We start from the raw sequence: 17,758 nt of genomic DNA, 5'->3' as shown, positions 1-17,758 counted from the left end.
TGCCCTCTAGTTTTGTTTTATTCCCTTTCCCTGAGAAAAAGACAGTGTGCATTCACCCTGTCTATTCCCCTCATGATTTTATACACCTCTATAAGGTCGCCCCTCAGTCTCTTGAATGCCGAGGAATAAAATCCTAGCCTGCCCAACCTCTGGCTATTACTCAGGCCCTCGAGTTCTGGCAACATTCCTGTAAATCTTCTCTGCACTCTTTCCAGCTTAATGATATCCTTACTGTAATAGGGTAACCAAAGCTGTAGGCAATACTTCAGGTGCAGACTCACCAATATTTTGTACAACTGCAACATAACATCCCAACATTTATTCTCAATGCCCTGACCAATTAACACCAACATGTCAAATGCCTTCTTCACTACCCTGTCCACCCATCATGTCACTTTCAGAGAAATACGTACTTCTACTGCCAGGTCCCACTCCCCAGGGCCCTACCATTCACATGCTACCCTGGTGTGACTTCCCAAAATGCAACACCTTTCATTCATCTGAATTGAATAACATTTGCCGTTCCTTGGCTCACTTACTTAGCTGATCAAGATCCCCCCATGATTTTTGAGAACCTTCTTCATTTCCTACAATACCATCTGAATAGAAATGGTTCCACCAGGCAGACGCAGCATGGATTCAGGAAGAGCAGGTCCTGTTTGACAAACTTATTGGAGTTCTTTGAGGATATAATGAGCACAGTGGATAGACAGGAACAGGTGGATGTTGTATACTTGGATTTCCAGAAGGGGTTCAATAAGGTGCCGCATAAAAGACATCCATAAGATAAAGATGCATGGAGTTGGGAGTAATGTATCAGCATGGATAGAGGATTGGTTAACCAATAGAAGGCAGAGAGTTGGGATAAATAGGTGTTTCTCTGGTTGGCCATCAGTGGTGAGCAGGGTGCCGCAGGGGTCTGTGCTGTGCCCGCAAATGTTCATGATATACATTAACGATTTGGAAGAGGGGACCCAGTGTAGTGTATCTAAGTTTGCTGATGACACTGAGTGGGAAAGCAAATTGTGCAGGGGATGTGGAGAGTCTACAGAGAGATATAGATAGGTTAAGTGAGTGGGCAAGTGTCTGACCAATGGAGTACAATGTTGGTAAATGTGAGGTCACTTTGGAAGGAAAAATAGAAAGTCAGGTTATTATTTAAATGGTGAAAGATTGCAGTATGTTGTTGTGCAGAGAGACTTGTTATCAAGAAGACAAATGGAATGCTGGCCTTCATTGCTAGAGGGATTGAATTTAAGAACAGGGAGGTTGTGCTGCAACTGTACAGGGTACTGGTGAGGCCACACCTGGAGTACTGCATGCAGTTCTGGTCTCCTTACTTGAGGAAAGATATACTGGCTTTGGAGCCGGTGCAGAGGAAGTTCACCAGGTTGATTCTAGAGATGAGGGGGTTAGCCTATGAGGAGAGATTGGGTCACCTGGGACTATACTTGCAGGAATTCAGAAGAATGAGAGAAATATATAAAATTATGAAAGGGATTGATAAGATCGAGGCAGGAAGGTTGTTTCCACTGGTAGGTGAGACTAGAACTGGGGTACATAGCCTCAAGATTCGGGGCAATATATTTAGGACAGAGATGAGGATGAACTGTTTTTCCCAGAGAGTAGTGAATCTTGTGAAATTATCTGCCCAGGGAAGCAGTGGAGGCTACCTCATTAAATATATTTAAGACACAGTTAGATAGATTTTTGCCAAGTAGAGGAATTAAGGGTTATGGGGAAAAGGCAGATCAGTGGATCTGAGTCCACCGCCAGATCAGCCATAATTTTATTGAATGGCGATGCAGGCTTGATGGGCCAGATGGCCTACTCCTGCTCCTATTTCTCATGTTCTTATTTTAGTGTCATTTGCAAACTTACTAATCATGCCTTGTACATACTCATCCAAATTGTTTATATAAATGTTGAACAACAATGGGCCCAGCTCCAGTCCCTGTGGCACACTACTAGTCACAGGCCTCCAGTCCAATAAACAACCTTCCACCCTTTCCCTCTGCTTCCACCATCAAGCCAATTATGTATCCACTTAGCTAGCTCTCCCTGGATCCCATGTATCTCAGCTTCCAGATGAGTCTTCCATGCGTGACCTCAAGGGTCTTGCTAAAGTTGATATAGACAACATCCACAGCACTGCCCACATCAGTTCTCTTGGTTTTGCGTTCAAAGAAACTCCAACAGATTTTTGAGACACAAGTTCCCATGCACAAAGACATGCTGACTATCCCTAATCAATCATTGTCTATCCAACTGCTGAGGATTCTGTCCCTCAGAATCCACCCCAACCACCCCCCCCCATAACTTACCCACCACTGATGTCAGGCACACCGGCTTTAGTTCCCTGGCTTGCCTTTGCTGCTCTTCCTAAACAGCAGTATAAGATTAGCCACCTTCTAGTCTTCCAGAACTTCACCCATGCCTAAAGATGATGCAAATATCTCTACAAGAGCCTCCACAATCTCTTCTATAGCTTCCCACAAGGTGCAAGCATACACTTGGCTAAGCCCTGTGGACTGATCCACCTTAAAGTGCGTTAAGACCACCGATACCTCATCTTTGGTATTTATATAAAGGGTCTAATTTGGAAATGAGAGGAGTACTGTATTATTGCAATTATAATCATGAAGTTACGAAAAATAGAGGATTGTTCGTTCCACATCAGGTAAAGTGCCCCACTAATAAGGAAAATGTGGCATAACATCCTTCACACAGTGAGATGGGAGGAAAGGAAATAAGATCCAAGGCAGCTTTGAACACAAATTCTTCACGTCAGGGAATCAGAGGGGTGATGAAGAGCCACAGATAATTCCAGATGTGGTCGTCCCACTGAGTGAGCTGGACCTGTTAAACCTGAGCTTGTTAATGGCCTGAAGGAAGGAACTTGTTTTTTTAATTTCAAAAATAAACTTTATTCATAATAAAAATATATATACAAAAGAATATACATAGTGCAAATGCTCTTTACAATCTTAGTGTCATTTGGTCAATACATTCATTATTGTCAGCACATTTTTTTGTACATGGCACCATTGCCACTCATGTGGCCCGCTTGAGTGATTCACCCTTCTGTTGTCTGAGGGGCTTTCCGACCGGACTCAGCCCCCCAATGTCCAGTAGTGGAAGGATCCTGGACTGTGGTCCTTTCCCACAGAGCCTTTGCATTGTTTGCGCCAAACTTCATTCATCCCTCATCACATACTCCTGAAGCCTGGAACGTGCAAGTTAGCAGCATTCCATTATGGACATCTCTCTGTGCTGAAATTCCAACAGGTTTCAGGCAGATCTAAGAGCGTCTTTCACAGAGTTGATGGTCTTCCAGCAGCACTTGATGTCCGTGTCTGCGTGTGACCCTGGGAACCGCTCTGAGGAAAGGAACATCCCCTGCAATGGAACATTTCCGTACACCAGGACATCCCAAAGTACTTCACAGACACTGAGAACAAAACATAAAATCCCACACTTGTGTTTACAGATAGGCACAGGATTGAGTTTTAGCAAGTATGATCTGACACTCTGATCTTGTTGCTGAAACTTAGGATGTGCTTTGTATCTCTACACATTCTCATCAGAATATTGTATTGTGGCTTGCTGAGCAATTTTCTGCAGTGATGGAGGAAGAGGATGGAAAGAAGTTGTTCTTTTGTAGTACCTATTGGTTCTTCTCTACATCATGTTTTATAAGGATACAGGGATTGTTCACACACAGAACATATCCTGTCAAAATGGGTTTGGTTTGGTAAAGTGAAATCCCACTGTAGCTCTTTAAATTGTACTTGACCAATGGAATGGAATGGAGAAATTGTGTCATTACAATGCTTTAAACTTTGCATGAAAGAGCTGACAGACACCAGCCAGGAGGGGGAAAGAAGCCAAGCACCGTTTGTTGAGGTTAGGTGAAAAGCCCCTTTTCCTGCACACTTGCTTCATGCTTTGCTTCTTCCTTAGCAGCAAGTTCCCAAAAACAGCTTGGATTTAGTTATCACTAAGGCAGAAATAGAAAGGTGCACAAATCTTACAGTGCAAGTCCATAGTTCCCTGAAAGTGGCAACACAAGGTAGGTGGTAAAGTCGGTGGTATGGTAGGCATACAGCATGCTTGCTTTCATTGATCAGGGCATTGAGCATAAAAATCAGGAACTCATTTTGCAGCTGTATAAAACTTCGGTTAGGCCACATTTGGAATATTGTGTGCAGTTCTGGTCACTGTATTACAGGAAGGATGTGGAGGCTTTTGAGGGGTGCAGGAGATGTTCACCAAGATGTTGCCTGGATTAGAGAGTATTAGCTATAAGGAGATATTGGATAAACTTGGACTGTTTTTCTAGAGTGCTGGAGACTTGTTAGAAGTTTATAAAATTATGGGAGGCATAGGTATGGTAGATAGATTCTTTTTCCCAGGGTGAAAATATCAAATACAAGAGGGCATCACTTTAAGGTAAGAGTGGGAAAGTTTAGAGGAGATTTGCAAGACAACAGAGTAGGTGGTGGAAGCAGATATGATAATGACATTTAAGAGAGATTTAGACAGGCTCATGAACATGCAGGGGATGGAGTGATATGGATCATGTGCAGGGAGGTGGGATTAGTTTATTTAGTATCATGGTCAGTGCAGACATTGTGGACTGAAGGGCTTGTTCTTGTGCTGTACTGTTCTATGTTCTAGTAACTAAGAACCATGTCCTACATTTTGGTAACTATTCTGATGAATGCAAACGCAGGCAAATGAGACCAGTTCAGTTACGCAACTTGGCATGGACAATATTTGTGGAGTTTTCCTTGTGAACTCCCATTTGTCAAAGGCCTCCCCATTTACCACAGAGAGTACAGAGGTCTGGAATCCATGAGGGACAAGGACGGCGGGATCGATGGCAGAAACTGGACATTGTGGGGGAGGTAAGTGAAGCCTTTTAACAGAGAACATAGAACAATACAGCACAGGAACAGGCTGTACGGCCCACGAGGTCTGTGCCAAACATGATACCAAATTTAGTTAAATCTCTTCTGCGTACACGTGATCCATATCCCTCCATTCCCTGCACATTCATGTGTCCATCTAAAAGATTCTTAAATGCCACTATCATATCTGCTTCTACCACTATCCCTGGCAGCCTGTTCCAGGCAGCCACCGCTGTAAAAATTTGCCTCGCACATCTCCTTCAAACTTTCCTCCTCTCACCTTAAATCCGTGTCCTCTAGTATTTGACATTTCTACCCTGGGGAAAAGATTCTGACTGTCTACCCTATCTGCACCTCTCTTAATTTTATAGACTTCTATCAGGTCTCCCCTCAGCCTTTGATGCTCCAGAGAAAACAACCCAAGTTTGTCCAGTCTCTCTTTATAGCTCATACACCCTAATCAAGGCAGTATCCTGGTAAACCTCTTCTGCATCCTTTCCAAAGCCTCCACATCCTTCCTGTAATGGGGTTACCAGAAATGCACACAACACCCCAAGTGCTGCCCAACCAAAGTTTTATATGGCTGCAACATGACCTCCTGACTCTTATACTCAATGCTCCAACCAATGAAGGCAAGGATGCCATATGCCTTCTGTACCACCTTAACTACATGTGTGGCCACCTTCAGGGAGTTAAGAACTTGGACCCCAAGATTTACTTCATGTGGTTAAGTTTGTTTAAATTTTACATTTTTTTAAACTTGTTTTTACTCTTCTAAATTTAAACAGATAACAACCATTCCATGTTTAAGGCTACAGAACAGTTTCTGAAGCGTAATGCAGCGAAAAAAAGTGATCACAAGTACAGGTGTGGGACTTGGCCACCGGTTGCTCACACAAACTCGGCACAGCCAGTGAGTGATAAAATTCTGAAAAGAATTGAAATGTCAGACACAAGCTGAAGACTGAAGACGTTGTAATCTGGAGCCAAAAAAAACTGCTGGATGAGTCCTGATGCAGGGTCTTAATTATTAAAGGGTGGGGGTGGAGTGGGGTTGGAGGGTGGTGGGGGTTGGGGGTGGTGGGGGTGGGGGAGGGGGTGTGGGGTGGGGCGGGAGGGGGTGAAAGGGTGGGGGTGGGGTGGTGGGGGTGGGGTTGGAGTGTGGCGGGGTGGGGGTGGGGTGAAAGGGTGGGGGTGTGGTGGGAGTGAAGGGATGGGGGTGAATTTTCCACTCACACTCAACGTTTCTACAAGTATTTTATATTTCTCTTCCTTGGTTAACATTTCGCCATGAATCCTTTACTCGAGTGAATATAACTCATCACAGCTAACATTTTAACTCAAGCAGAAAAAAACCTCTGGAGGAACCCATTGAGTCAGGCAGCATCTGTGGAGGCGGAGTGATCAACGTTTCAGATTAAGACCCTGCATTGGGACTCCTCCAGCAGTTTATTTTTGCATCTGCAGTCGCTTGTGTCTAACATGTTAACTCTTCTCACAATTTCTATCAGTCATTGGGAATTGACTAATTTTATTTTGTTAAATATAACTAAGAGCTTTTTGTTTTGTAACAAATTACACCCAGCTGGCTCGCTGTGGTTTCATGCTCGGACTTCCTGCTGTCTTCTTCCTCCTTTTTATTTGACAGTTATTTCACCCTGAGGATTGACAAGTGCTGGCCGGGTCTCTGCAAATAAAACAATGTGGATTTCGATTCTTCTGATTACTTTCCTACCCGGTGAGTGACAACCGGAGCTGGGCATTCGGATGATCAGTGCTGCTTTGGGCGCCATGCTCCGTTTCCAGAGCAGAGTTGTTGAACACACGGAGACACCAAAGATGTCACAATCTGGAGTCCAACGCAAACTACTGGAGGAACTCAGCAGGTCGAGCAGAGTGGTTCTCTAGTTTTAGGGAGAGTCCAAAACTAGGGGGCACAGGTTTAGGGTGAGAGGGAAAAACTTTAAAAGGAACCTGAGGGGCAACTTTTTCACCCAGAGGGTGGTGAGTATATGGAACGAGCTGCCAGATGAAGTGTTTGAAGCAGATACAATAATATAATTTAAGAGGGTCCATGGAGGGGCAGGGCTTTGAGGGATATGGGCCGTACGCAGGAAATTAGGACGAGCTGGTTGGGCACCGTGGTCGGCATGGACTGGTTGGGCCGAAGGGCCTGTATCCATGCTGCATTGCTCTATGACTCAAAGGTAGACACAACAGACTGAAGATGTCAGAATCTGGAGTTCAGAGCAAACTACTGGAGGAACTCAGCGGGGGGAAAGGAATTGTCGACGTCCTGCATCAGGACTAAGAGTTGAGATGGGAGATGGGGTAAAGAGGAGGAGAGGTGTGAGACAGCGGCCAATAGGAGGACTGAGGAGGGGTGAAAGATGGCTGGCAGATGGAGCCGGGAGGGAGAGGGGTGCAGTTGGGAGATAGAAGCAGGTGGGTGGGAGGAGGAAGCAGTTAAGGAAAAAAAGGGTGGAGCCAGGTGGGGGAGAAGAGGGTGAAGGTAGTGAAAGCTGCTGGAGGATGTTAAAGAGCAATATAATGTCTACCAGTGCTGGAATCTGATCTCTGGGTGCAGGGATCACCGCCAAGGCCAGCATTATTGTCTCGAATTCAGTGTCTTCACTTTGTTATTTCAGTGGGGCAATTCGTAGTCAAGCACATTGGTGAGCCTGGAGTCACAGGTAAACCAGACTGGATGGGGATGATAGATTTCTCCCCCTAAAAGGCATTTGCAACCTGGGTGGGATTTTGATAACAATCTGGTGATCTCTTCATCATTATCGATACGTGGTTCTTAATTCCAGAATTAATTAATACATTGGATTTAAACTCAATGTATCCTCATGGAATTTGAAATTGCACCTGGATTTCTAGACCCTAAGGTGGTAATGACCACAGTTACAGCACATTCTAATTACACATTGAAGGATACCTGACAAGCACAAAATATGGACTGAATTTGGAACAGATACCGCCAGGGCAACCAGTCCCTCCCTGGACAAGGAACACTCAGTATCCATGGGTAAAATGGGGGATTTCCCAGACCTGTGGGCTCCAGTGTGTTCTGAATAGAGATGGTTGTGTAACTGAACATAGTATGAATCGTGGATTATGGTAATATTGTAATAATAGTGTGTTGCTGTAATCACTGAATGAAGTTCGTTTGGAAAACGGTTGTGTCAGTGATGGAACTGGCTGAGTCTGCAAGGTCTTGCAATCCTGTGCACTGGAGCCTCCATACCAGGCGGTGATGCCACCAGTCAGAATGCTCTCCGCCGTTCATCTATAGAAATTTTCAAGAGTCTTTTGTGACATACCCCCAGTGCAACCGGACCAGAGAGCACAGGTTCAGACATAACCGGGGATTTCTTTCTGCAGTTTAAATACTTGTATGTAAATGTGGAGGAAGTCAGGACACTGGCCTGAGAGGAGGTTCAAGCACGACCTCCATTTATCCTACTTACCACGCCCCCGCCCGGTCCCAACCCCGCAGCTCCCTGGAATCCGGGACTTAACCGCGGACATCGGTCTCCCTCAGCCTTCGACCTCTCGCCGTTCCATGGTCCAGGTGTGCAGAATATTCCAGGGTGAGTTGGGATCACGGGAAAAGGAGGATGCCCGCCGATGCGATGGCGGGATATTCGGTTCCCAGCGCTCTCTCCGTTGAGGGTTCCGCTTCGCCGACAACCGTCCACCGTCTGACCTCTCTGAGGCAGTGACCACAGCAGATGTCTGTGCGCGGGTCCAACCCCCAGTATTGCTTGTGGGATGAATATCGGCCACCACACCCAGGAGCATCCCAAATGAAACAACTTAGTGGGACCTTTGTGTGCATTTGAGAGGCCGACATGGTCTGGGTTGATTGAAAGTCAGCACCCTCAGCACTGCCGCCCTTCCTCAGTACTGCACCAGAACATCACCTCAGGGTTTGTGCGCAGGTCTCTGGAGGGGGGTGACCCCACAATGTAGTGACACAGGGGAGCACTGACACAGCTGGCACAGTAACTGCACTGACTGCACTTCAGACCCAAATCATTGGCTGTGAACAGATGGGTTACGTCCTGGGACGCGACCTGGAGCTGTTTATATGTTATCTTCAATGTTTATCTGTCTGTATTAAGTAGTCCCTTTCACCTCAGATCTGAACATGTCCCCACCCACCCCTTAGTTTCAGGTGCGTTGTGGGCAGAGAGAGATGTAAGAGGAGTTGTGGGAAGAGCGATCACAATCGATTGTCACTATGCAGCAACGTACCGCTCGCACACAAAGTATTGGTGCGATGGGTGGACTCACCAATGTTTAATTATCGTCGCAACAAACGGGCAACACGGATGGAGGGGAAGGGTGTCAGTCACAGATGACACGGCACGGGGAATATTTACTGTTACTGTGGAGGATCTTCACTCTGGAGATACAGGACGGTACAGCTGTGGAATTTCAACATTTGGCAACGATCCAGTATTTAATGTGTATTTACAAGTATCTGACGGTACGTTTTTAAGTGATTGAATTTGTGTCTTCAATGAAATGTCTGATCCATGTTTTCTTTCTCTGGGAAGGGTCAGGGCAGAAGATGATCTGGGGAGCAACGTCGCGCGGGTCCCGCTGGCAAGCCTGGCGGCTGGGAAGATGTCCCTCTCACGACTGAGGGTAGTTGTCGTCCTAAGAACGGTAATCTGCTCGTCTTCCCACTCCTCAGCACGGATTGCAAGATCTCTGCCCAGACCCTGTACATCCCTCGCTGCCTCAGCGTTGATATCAGTGCTCAAGGGTTCCCTTTCTCCTGCAGGTCACTAAAACCAATCGCAATTGCACTCTCTCCTGAAAGCCACCGAACATATCGCAGATATCTGACCAATTTCAGCCTTTATATTTTCAGATGTTCACTCAGTGTTTGAATGTTTGATCCTTTCCCACAGAACCCGTGTCTGTTCCTGTGCTTGGATTTCTGTCACCAGCAAATGTCTCACGTCTCGGGGGTTCAGTGTTAATGTCCTGTGAGTCTGTCCAGGGATCACTTCCCATTCAGTACACATGGTATGAAAAGACCCCGTCTGTGGATTCAAAGGTCTCCGACACCAGTAAACTGGATCTACATTGTCAATCCTTCAAACACCAACACCATCAATATTACTGCACAGCCTCAAATAATCGTGGAACAAAATCCAGTGAAATTGTGAATGTGACGGTCTTCAACAAAGGAGGGATCTGCAGTTATGTGACAGAAATCAATAGCACCAGTAAGTATTGATTTAAAGGGGGGGGGATACAATTAATTATTTGCTTTTGTTACTCTGCTGCTGCTGCTCCTGATGGTGAGGGATTTCTTTGCATCTGTGAATGGTACATATTGCAGCCACCATGTGGCGGTGATGTGGAAATTAAGTGCGTCTGGTGAATAATTAAGTCTGTTACTTCCTCCTGCTGGTGTCAAGCATCTTGAGCATAGTCGGACTTGCACATCGAGACAATTTGAGAGCATTCCATTATTCTTCTGGCTTCTGCTTTGAAAGTAGTTGAAGAGTGTTAGCTGTGAGACAGTGAGACTGTCGTCACTGATCCCCAGTTTCTGAACTGCTCGATCAGCTGTATTTTTGTGACTGGTCAAACTGAGTTTCAGGTTGCTGATTAACATACCTCACTCACGTTGAAACATAAAAAAAATTCCTTCTACTTAGGTCCATGATCAGGGATAAACGAGGCTGCTGCAGTTCATGATCATGGGCAGGATTATAAAACCTCAAAACCCATGTAAAATAGTTCAGGATCTCCAGTGATCCCGTGGAATTCATGTGGAATCTGATTGGCTGCAACTCCATAGACTGTAACACCTATGTGATCAAATAGAATTCCGAATGATACCTTCCAAAAGTGTGGTCCAGTTTAGAGAGGATGTCACAGAGTCTTGGAGTTATAGAGCACGGAAGCAGACCCTTTGGCCCAACTTGTCCATGCCAACCAAGGTGCCTTCTTGAGCTTGTCCCATTTGCTTGCATGTGGTCCATATCCCTCTAAACCTTTGCTATCTATGAACCTGTCCAAATGTCTTTTAAATGTTGTATTTGTACTTGCATCGACCACTTCCTCTGACAACTCGTTCCACATAACCGCTGCCGTCAGCCTCGGTGTGAAAAATTTGTCACTCCAGTCCCTTTTAAATCTTTTCCCTCTCACCTGAAACCTAGGGCCTCCAGCTTTATACTTTCCTATCCTGGGGTAAAGACCGACCATCCACCATATCTATGTCCCTCATGATATTATAAACCTCTATAAACTCAGCCCTCAGCGTCCTTCACTCCAGGGAAAACAGTCCCAGCCCATCCAGTTTCTCCTGATAACTCAAACCCTCCAGTCCTGGCAACATCCTTGTGAATCTTCTCAGCACCCTCTCTCATTTAATCACATCCTTCCTATGGTCTGATGATCAGAACTGCACAGAGTATTTGGAGGTGTGGTCTCACCAATGCCCAGCGCAGCTGTAACATGACATCCCAACTCTTGTACTCAATGCCCCATCCGATGAAAGCAAGCATGGCATATGCCTTCTTCACCACTTTGACCATCTGTGTCGCCACTTTCAGGCAACTATGTTCATGTCTCTCCACATCTCTACTGTTCTAACTCCTCACACTGCATCAGTCCACATACAGTATGTCTGAGTCAAATTCCATCTGTTATTCCATTACCCACTTTCTTAGTTAATCTAGATCCCATTGTAACCTTAGACAACCTGCTTCACTGTCCACTTCACTACCAATGATGGTGTCATCCACAAACTTACTAATCATGCCACCTACATTCTCATCCAAATTATTAATAAAGATGACAATCAAAAGTGGATTGGCACTGATCCCTGCAGAATGCCACTGGTGATAGGCCTCCAGTCTGAAAAACAACATTCCGCTACTACCCTCTGACTCCTTTCCACCAAGCCAGTTTGATATCCATCTGATCTGCTCACCCTCGATCCCCTGTGACCTCACATTCGTACCAATCTACCATGCGAGACCTTTGTCAAGGGCCTTTCTAAAATCCACATAGACAACATCTGCTGCCCTTCCCTCATCAATCCCTTTGGTCCACATTTTCAAAACTCACTCAAATTTGTGAGGCACGATTTCGCTCACACTGCTGACTATCCCAAATCAATCTTTGCTTTTCCAAATACAGATAGATCCTATCTCGCAGAGTCCCCTCCAGTAAGTTACCCACCCTTGATATAAGGCTCACTGGCCTGCAGTTCCATGGCTTGTCTTTGCAGCCCTTCTTTAATAGATGCACCAATGTGAGCCACCTTCTAGTCTTCAGAAAACTCACTCCATAGTGTAGCGGTTAGCGTAACGCTTTACAGCGCCAGCAACCTGGGTTCAAATCCGGCCACTGTCTGTAAGGAGTTTGTACGTTCTCCCCGTGTCTGCATGGTTTCCTCGGGTGCTCTGGTTTTCCTCCCACATTCCAAAGATGTACAGGTTAGGAAGTTGTGGGCATGCTACATTGGTGCCGGAAGCGTGGCGACACTTGCGGACTGCCCCCCAGAACACTCCACTCAAAAAGATGTATTTCACTGTGTGTTTCAATGCACATGTGACTAATAAAGATATCTTACCTTAAGATGCAAAAGGATGTTGTGGGGAGAAGGGAAAAAACTACTGGGGTCCTGGTCTTGGCCAGAACCCCAATAGTTTCTTCCCTTCTTCCCACAACATCCTTGGGTACACTTGGTCAGGCCCCAGGGACTTAGCAAACTTTTTGTGCCTCAAGAGGGCATGATGTGTACTGGAGGCTTCCCAGTGCATTTCAGGGGAGCATTTAAGAGTGAACCACATTGGTGTCACAGACAGGCCAGACTGGGTGAGGATGGTGAATTATGTTACCTGGAGGACAGGCATGAACTTCACAATACTGCCATAACTGATGACAACTTTGTTTTCCAGGTTCTAGTGTAAACAATAGAATTTTCTACTAATTCTGGTATTTCTCCATTTATGATCTTTGGATTTGTAACCAGCAATATACTGCCCTGTCCCTCACCCTCCACCCCAACAGCCTCCACATGCAGTGGATCATTCCCACCAGGTTCAAGATTGCAGCACACAACACAGATTCCCCTCCCTTCCTCTCTCCGCATTTCAAAGGGACCAGTTACTTCAAGACTCCCTCGTCTGCTCTTCCATCCCACCTACCACTTCACATCCTGGGGCACTTTCCCTTGCAACTGCAGCATTTCCAATACCTGTCCTTTCACCTCTTCTCTTCCCATCCCACCATCCAGGGACCCAAAAAGTCTTCCCAATTGGAGCAGTGATTCATTTGCACTTCATCTAATCCAGTGCCGTGCATTTCTTTTTTCTCAACATTGGGGCGGGGGTGGGGCGGAGAGGGTGCGAACAAATCAAGATTTGGTGCCTGCTTTCAGAACATCTGCATTCAGTTGGCTAGGGTTACTCTGTTCTTCATCCCATTCCAGCTCTGCATTATCTGTCTGTGGTCTTCTACATTGTTACAATGAGGACTTTAATTATGGGGAGAGATTGGATCGTTTGATCTTGTTTTCCTTGGTGCGAAGGATGCTGAGGGGTGACCTAACAGAAGGACAGAAGATTCTGAGAGACATAGTTAATGTAGATATTGTAAACCTTTTTCTTGTAGTGGGGGATATCAAAAACACGAGGGCATAGTTTTAAGGTGAAATATAAGAAACTCTGGAATGAAACTCTGGAAAGAAACTTACAGGGTAAGTTTTGTTTTACACGAAGAGTGGTTTATGTGTGGAATGTGCAGCTCGGGCAGTGGTGAAATCAGATACAGTTATTTATGGTAAAGATGCATTGAGAGAGAGACGTAAGTAGGCATGGCATTGAAGGATGTAAACCTAATGAAGGCAAAGAAAATGTGTGTTAATGGGTAAAAAGTTTGGCATGGACCTTGTGAGCCTAACATCCATTTTCTGTGCTGTACAACTCCATGACTTTATGAAACATTAAGTCTGTTTCTCTTTCCAAAGTGGCTGCCTGTACTGGTGAGTATTTCCAAAATTTTCTGTTTTTATTTCAGGTTTCCTGCATCTGCAGTTTGGTGGATCATCATCGTCAATCTCCCAACCTCTCTCTGTCTGAAGACTTGTTCATTCCATTACATCAACCTACTCTTTCACAACTTGTGCTTCTAGCTTTTCACTTTATCCTGAACATTTAGTTTGTTATGCATGTTCCTGGTTCTATTTTGCTGGAAATCTACACTCTGCCCTCTCTCTCATCAGATGCTTCTTATCTCTCCATTTCCCTCTAGAACCTTCCTTTATCCTTTCCCTCTCTGCTCTCTTCTCTGTTTTCATCTTCTCTTTAGTGCAGTTTATGTATTTATGTACATTCACATGAATGTGACCCTGGTCTTTCTGACAATTTTCCTCTTGTTCATCCTTCACTCCTTCCTCACTGTGAGCTGAACTCTTCACACTCCCAGTTTCCCTATTTAATCTTCCTTTATCCTTTCTCCTTTTCTCTCTTTCATCTTTAACCTCCTTCCTGTCATTTTAGTGTAGACTCATTCCCCCTAAAGGATCCTCTCCCTACAAGCCCATTGATCCAATAACCATTCCAGTAACGACTTTCCATGGTCTACAAACCACTTCTCTTCCAGAATAGCCCCACCATGGATGTAATCTGATTCATTTCCTTCTGACCCATCTCCCAGGCAATGAAGTGCCGTCATATTTTACTGTTCTTGTACTGACCACCACATCCCCCGGCACTAATCCTCACTTGAGGTCCTGTTCATTTATCCATCTCCAACTTCCTGAATCTTCCCCTGCATCTCTTCAGTTCTCTTGCTCCTTGTGCTTCGAATAATGAACCATGTTCACATTTCCTTTTCAAATCCTGCTGAAGGAAATGTTGCAGGCATGATGGTGGAGATAGTGAAGGATGTCAAATTCAAGTTGATGTTGATATGAGAAAAGATGATTTACATTTTATACGCTGCTTCATCACCTCAGGATTTTACAACCAATAAGTGGACACTGCAGGAACATATCAAATCTGCAAACCAAACTGGACACAGCAAAATCCCACACAGCACATCAGTTAAAGCCAGATAATGTATTTTCACAAGGACAGTGGGCATATTTCCTCTTCTTTTCTTTCAGGCAGTATCAGTAGAATTTTTCCTTCCTCCTGAGAGGAGATGCTCAGCTCATTGACAAGAATCACCTCTGACAGTGCAGTACTCTCTCAGAACTGCACTGGAAGGGCAGATGAGATTTTATGGCCAGGACCCTGAAGTGGGTCTGAAATCAGAACTCAGAAATGAGGAAGGTCAAACTGAGCCACAATGGGCACACTGACAATAGTGACTCTGATCAAAAGCAGATCATTGGTTGTGAAGACTTTCGGAACGTCCTGAGCACATGATAAAGGATGATACTGTTGTCTTTCCTCTCAGTCTATGTGGAATTTAATTATATTAATAGATGGAGTGGGCAGATTCCTCGGTACAGAGCGGCAACTAATTCAAGTAGGCACGTTTTATGTCGGGTTGATTTTACTTGTTCATTGTCTGAAGAATTTTCCCCTCAGTTTCAGGCGCATTGTGGGCAAAAAATAAAGTAAGAGGAGTTGTGGGAAGAGCGATCACAATCAATTGTCACTATGCAGCAACATACCGCTCACACTCAAAATATTTATGCCGTGTATGGGGTCACCAATGTACAATGTTAGTGGAAACAAATGGGCAACACGGATGGAGGGGAAGAAGGTCAATCACAGATAACCCGGCACGGGGAATATTTACTGTTACTGTGGAGGATCTTCGCTCTTATGATACAGGATGCTACAGCTGTGGAATTACAACACCTGGTGATGATCCAATGTTTGACATACATCTGCAAGTATCTGACGGTACGTTTCTCAGTGATTGACTTCACATCTCCACTGAAATGTCTGATCCATGTTTTCTCTGGGAAGGGTCAGGGCAGCACCAATATCCTGAGGCTCCGCAGCAGTGCAGAGCCCTGCAGGGAGTGGGCAAGGGTCGGCAAACCCCACTCATGTTGCTCTCACCCAGTGCAGGGTCTGTCCCACTGACTGGCCACCGATTTCAAGTGGGATGCTCAGCACATTTTCCTGCCTCTGAACTGTAGAAAATGTCACCCTGTCAGAGATTTGCATTCAGACTAAAGCTAATAATCCAACATAACAGATCAGTGAGAAACAAGTGTTGCTCATGGTCTAAATACCTCAAAAATAATGAAAAGGGAATCAGTCCCCAGAGCTCAACAGACTGCTTTCAGTCCTCCCGGAGCAGGCCAGCCCGCTCCCCACCCCCACCTCAGGGATCAGTCACTCAATCCCCCACCCCGTGGTCTCTTTCTCCCTCTGTCCCCATCAATGCACCCCGAGCCCCACCCCCAGCACCCACTGACCATCCACCGCCCGGCAGCCAGCCTCTCCATCCAGCCCATTCCCGGTGGGAAACACCATTGGAGACTGGCTCCCTGATGCTGACAGAGATTGTAGCCCTGATTTCCACACTGACACATCCTCAGTGTCATCACTGCTGTCCTGATCTGGAGTCCTGCTGTGTTCTGGGATAATGGCAGACATGGCAGTTCAGGCAGCTGGGAGGATGCAGAGACACAGAGGTAGGTGAGTTGGTGAGATTCCAACCTGGCAGGTCCTGGCTGAGACACAGAAGTACTGAAAACTTTAGAGTGTTTGATTTTCATTTGTTCACTGGGTATCTGAATGTTTGATCCTTTCCCACAGAACCCGTGTCTGTTCCTGTGCTTGGATTTCTGTCGCCAGCAAATGTCTCTTGTGTTGGGGGCTCAGTGTCATGTGAGTCTGTCTGGGGATCCCTTCCCATTCAGTACACATGGTATGAAAAGATGCCATCTGTGGATTCAAAGATCTCGGACACCAATAAACTGGATCTACATTGTCAATCCTTCAAACACCAATACCATCAATATTACTGCAGAGCTGCAAATATTCGTGGAACAAAATCTAGTGAAATTGTGAATGTGTCCATCTACTACAGAGGAGGAAAGTGCAGTTATGTGATGCGATTGACTGGCATGGGTAAGTTGTGGAGGGAGTGACTCCTTGGGGAGATCGATGGGGTGTAATTGAATGTCTCTTTTGTGATGGATGTTTTGTTGTTGGAGCTGCATTCAGGCATTTGGAGAGTTTTGTGTCACCACTGTGATATGTCTTGAAAAGAACGGAATGCCTTAATGTACAATAGATGAGAAGTGAGTCCCATTCCACAGAGTGTCCCATCTCTGGCCCAGTCTTGCTCGACGTGCTAGCTATGTGTCTAAACTGCTTATGTTTCTGGTTGCTGACTGAGATGTTCTCATCTTTGAGAAACAACAATTACGCAAATTTGCTCCTTCTGGATTTATAAAGAATTACCACTGGTTTATTTTATGGAAAATGGACAGAATTTTACTATCTAAAGAAATACTAGAAACCTCATGCCGCTAACATAAGAACACAAGAAGATAGGAGCAGCAGTAGGCTGTTTGGTCTTTGAGGACTGCTCCACTATTCAATGTTATCATGGCTGATCTATCCCAGGGCTTATCTCCTCTTCTGTAGCACTTTCCCACAGTTCTTCATTTTCTGATTAAAAAGTATCTACTTTCTGTTTAAGTACCCCCTCTAATCCAGCCGCCACAACCTTCCAAGTGAAGAATTCCAGCGGTTCACCTCACTCTGTATGAAGAAGCTCCTTTTCACCTCAGTTTTAAATTTACCCTATCCTAATCTTGTTAATACATTCCCTCATGCGAGACTCCCTAACAAGTGTAAACACCTCAGCACCTTGCCTGT

At 45.3% G+C, this 17,758-nt stretch overlaps 1 protein-coding gene across 3 annotated transcripts in view; it reads left to right on the top strand.

The window, feature by feature from the left end:
• The first annotated feature begins 8,277 nt into the window (after positions 1 to 8,277).
• The window catches only part of LOC127580793 (polymeric immunoglobulin receptor-like), a 51,606-nt gene continuing 42,125 nt past the window's right edge, over positions 8,278 to 17,758 (top strand). Inside the window, exons 1-5 of one of the 3 annotated variants that reach the window (XM_052034689.1) lie at positions 8,281 to 8,512; positions 9,094 to 9,414; positions 9,845 to 10,165; positions 15,500 to 15,820; positions 16,688 to 17,002. In XM_052034689.1, coding sequence (XP_051890649.1) covers positions 8,323 to 8,512; positions 9,094 to 9,414; positions 9,845 to 10,165; positions 15,500 to 15,820; positions 16,688 to 17,002 — 1,468 coding nt within the window. In that variant the 5' untranslated portion in view covers positions 8,281 to 8,322. Of the gene's footprint in view, positions 8,513 to 9,093; positions 9,415 to 9,844; positions 10,166 to 15,499; positions 15,821 to 16,687; positions 17,003 to 17,758 lie in introns of all 3 variants that reach the window. The other 2 variants (XM_052034688.1, XM_052034687.1) reach the window with 2 other exon arrangements.

Source organism: Pristis pectinata, chromosome 20 (genome assembly GCF_009764475.1).
Source record: "Pristis pectinata isolate sPriPec2 chromosome 20, sPriPec2.1.pri, whole genome shotgun sequence".
NCBI classification, from domain to species: Eukaryota; Metazoa; Chordata; class Chondrichthyes; order Rhinopristiformes; family Pristidae; genus Pristis; species Pristis pectinata.
Note: the sequence above shows the minus strand (reverse complement) of the source record. Positions and strands in the feature narration are given on the sequence as shown.